Consider the following 3,431-nt stretch of genomic DNA (forward strand, 5'->3'; position numbering starts at 1 on the left):
TTTTTTTAATCTAGATTTAGAGTATATTATGGGGGTATTTGATAGACATTTTTAGTACAAATACATTTTAGAATAGTAAATTGATGTGAAAAATGTGGTTGAGAAATAAGGAAATTTTTTTAATTTACGTGTAATATTATTTTAATAAAGAATGTGTGATTGAAAAAAAGAGAGAGAAAAATACATTTTGAAAAAAATCACTACCAAACAGGACCATGTATATTATATAATTTTATATTTTATAATTTTAATTTATCTCTTGATTTATGAAAGATTTTACAGNAGAAAAAAATCGATTTTGATAATGTGAAGAAAGTGATAAATATATTTAAATATAGTATATTAGTTAATTTGTAGAAGATATCAGTATTTTTTTTTAATCTAGATTTAGAGTATATTATGGGGGTATTTGATAGACATTTTTAGTAAAAATGCATTTTAGAATAGTAAATTGATGTGAAAAATGTGGTTGAGAAATAAGGAAATTTTTTTAATTTACGTGTAATATTATTTTAATAAAGAATGTGTGATTGAAAAAAAGAGAGAGAAAAATATATTTTGAAAAAAATGACTACCAAACAGGACCATGTATATTATATAATTTTATATTTTATAATTTTAATTTATCTCTTGATTTATGAAAGATTTTACAGAATTTGTCAATTGAAATATATTTTTATAACGTAGTAGTTATGTGTTTTTCCCCACTAATAAAGCACATGGTACCGCCCACATGCATTCTCAAACATTTCTTTTACTGCTTTTTAAAACCACTTGCAAGAAAGCAGAAGCTTTTTCTCTTCTGAAAATACCATTTCCGTTCTTCACCTTCCTTCTTCATCCATGGATACTGCTAAATGGCCTGAGGTAATTAGATCCATAACCCTTTTTTTGGTGATCCCTTGATTTTGTGTCTTAATTTTCTTCAGCTATTTCTTTTTATCATATTTGTATATATGCTCTTCTAAAAATTGACATTTTAATTTTAATTTTAATTTTTTTTTAATTCTAAAGCTTGATTTCAAATTATGTACTTTATCTATTGCTTTTGTGGTAGACTGAGAAAAGATTAAATTTCTTAATCTACTTATTTCTTCTTCACTTTTCTTGTTTTGTTTCTGTTCATGATCTTTAAAAAGGTGTAAAGCACCTGACTTTGTTTGTTTGTTTCCTTCCTGTTTGTATATGTTTTTGCTCTGAAATTGTGGGAGTTAGTTTTCCTATTTGTTTGTTCTTGAAGCAAAATTTTATACTTTTTGATGATATTTATTTTTGGGTTTTTAGGATATAGTGATGAAACAGATGGAAGAGATAGTAACATGTCCAAAACCTTCTTTAGAAAGGAAAAGGCCTCAGAAAGAACAAGCTGTGAATTGTCCAAGGTGCAATTCAACAAATACAAAGTTTTGCTATTACAACAATTACAGTCTCTCTCAGCCAAGGTATTTTTGCAAGACATGCAGAAGATATTGGACAGAAGGTGGATCTTTAAGAAATATTCCTGTTGGAGGGGGTTCAAGAAAGAACAGAAGATCACATAATTCTGCTAATTCTTCTTCAATTTCACCAAAAAATGTCCCTGATCTAGTTTTACAAAACCCTAAAATCCACGATAACCATGAACTCAACTTGGGATTTTCGACCCAGAATGATTTCAAGGCTATAAATGAACTGATTCAAGTTCCCAACTTTGATATTAATGGGAACAAGGAATTAAACAATCGTTCTTCTTCTTCACCTTCATCTCACCTTTCAGCTATGGAGCTCTTGACTGGAATTTCAACATCAAGTGGCTTAAATTCCTTCGCCCCAATGCTAATTACCGATCCAAATATAGTCTACTCATCGGGGTTTCCTTCGTTGCCAGATTATAATCAATTTAAACCCTCTTTGAACTTTTCTTTGGATGGAAATATTGGGACTAGTACTGCATATGGGAGTTTCCAGGGAGCGCAAGAGACAAATGTGAAGGTTCCTTTTCCATTTGAAGATTTGAAGCAGGACCCAAGCACCAAAAATACAACTGATCATGCTGAGCAAAATAGAGATCAACATGGAGATTCAACTGGATATTGGAATGGAATGACAGGAGGGCCATGGTAAAAGAACTGAGTATACAATTATCCAGGAACTATTTTTATTCTTCTTTTTTTTTTTTTAATAGTGTTTTGAACTGGGTTACTTGTTTGAATATTGCAAACAACTGCTAACTCATATAGTACAAGGGTTTCTTTTCCCTCTTTTCCATGTTCAAGTCAATAATTATCGTTACTGTCTGATCATGATGGGAGTTTGAAGCTTGTTTAGGTATTCGCTTCAGTTTAAGGTGCTATTTGGGATACTATGTATTGATAGAAGAAAAGATGATGAAAGAATTTAAGCCAGCCCATATTTTTGAAGGGCAAAATCAGCCATAATACTTTTATCCTGATATTAGAGGCAAAAGAAGCAAATTTTTATTTCATAATTTGTTGCCTGGTAAAACAATCATGTATGCATCTAACTTTGTATTGAGCTTTGCTATGAAATGTTCTTCTCTTGTTTATGTATTTGGGATGAAGTTAATGAACATGCGACCCGCAAGTAAGCGTCAGTGTAGTTTAATTCTTTTGCTGATTTGTAAACTAGTATTTGTTTTCAGTACAAGAAGATGTCTTCAGGACAAGTGGCAAGTACATTGGACTGGAGTGAGATGAAGAGATAGGGTATATATTTCCCGGTTTGTATCAAAACAGTTCTAGTTCTACATAAACAGAGCACGTTTAGTAAACAGTACCATTAGTATAGTGTTTAGTTTACCTTACCAAACCTATCGGCAGGACCGCCCTTACTTAATCCTGCTTGTGTGTCCAAACAGAGTGAAGACCAATTCAATGGCTAATGGATATTTTACCTAATCTAACTTGTATGTCCGAACAGTACTGTGAGGACTAATTCAATCAGTGATGATTAGGTCCCCCATGCCATGCCCATCTCTCCATTTTTTTTTTCTTCTGCATTCGATTTGAGAGATGAGATTGAGAAATACCTGACAAACTACCGACTTTAGTCATTCTTGGGTCCCACAAACATTCCCCTAGGCTAGTGCGCTCAAGAATTATTTCCACCCCACTTAATCAATATCCGAAAATTCATCTAGATCTAGACCCCAAGATTTGTTTATGCACATGATTTGCTGTAAACCACTGAGTGCCTTGTGCATAATTACAGTGGAGCACCACCAGTGGCAGTCCATAAAAGGTCTATTGTGGTGGCGAAATTTAGGATATTGTAAAGAAAAAATTTGAGTGAAAAAAAAAACGAATTTTAAGGAATTGAATTACCTAAAAATTATTTTCATGAGAATTGGAAATTATTGTGTTTGATTGGTATAATTTTCCACGTGAAAAATATTAAAATAAAAGTGTTTTTTTTTTGTGTTCGTTTGACTT

At 31.7% G+C, this 3,431-nt stretch overlaps 1 protein-coding gene across 1 annotated transcript; it reads left to right on the forward strand.

Annotated features, from left to right (window-relative positions):
• Nucleotides 1-719: 719 nt before the first annotated feature.
• Nucleotides 720-2,549, forward strand: LOC111402896 (dof zinc finger protein DOF4.6-like). The gene is made up of 2 exons (XM_023031216.1): nucleotides 720-867; nucleotides 1,285-2,549. Exons 1-2 carry the CDS (start codon nucleotides 844-846, stop codon nucleotides 2,101-2,103), a joined length of 843 nt encoding a protein of 280 aa, XP_022886984.1. The 5' UTR covers nucleotides 720-843; the 3' UTR covers nucleotides 2,104-2,549.
• The last annotated feature ends 882 nt before the right edge of the window (nucleotides 2,550-3,431 follow it).

Source organism: Olea europaea, chromosome 11 (genome assembly GCF_002742605.1).
Source record: "Olea europaea var. sylvestris chromosome 11, O_europaea_v1, whole genome shotgun sequence".
Lineage (NCBI taxonomy): Eukaryota > Viridiplantae > Streptophyta > Magnoliopsida > Lamiales > Oleaceae > Olea > Olea europaea.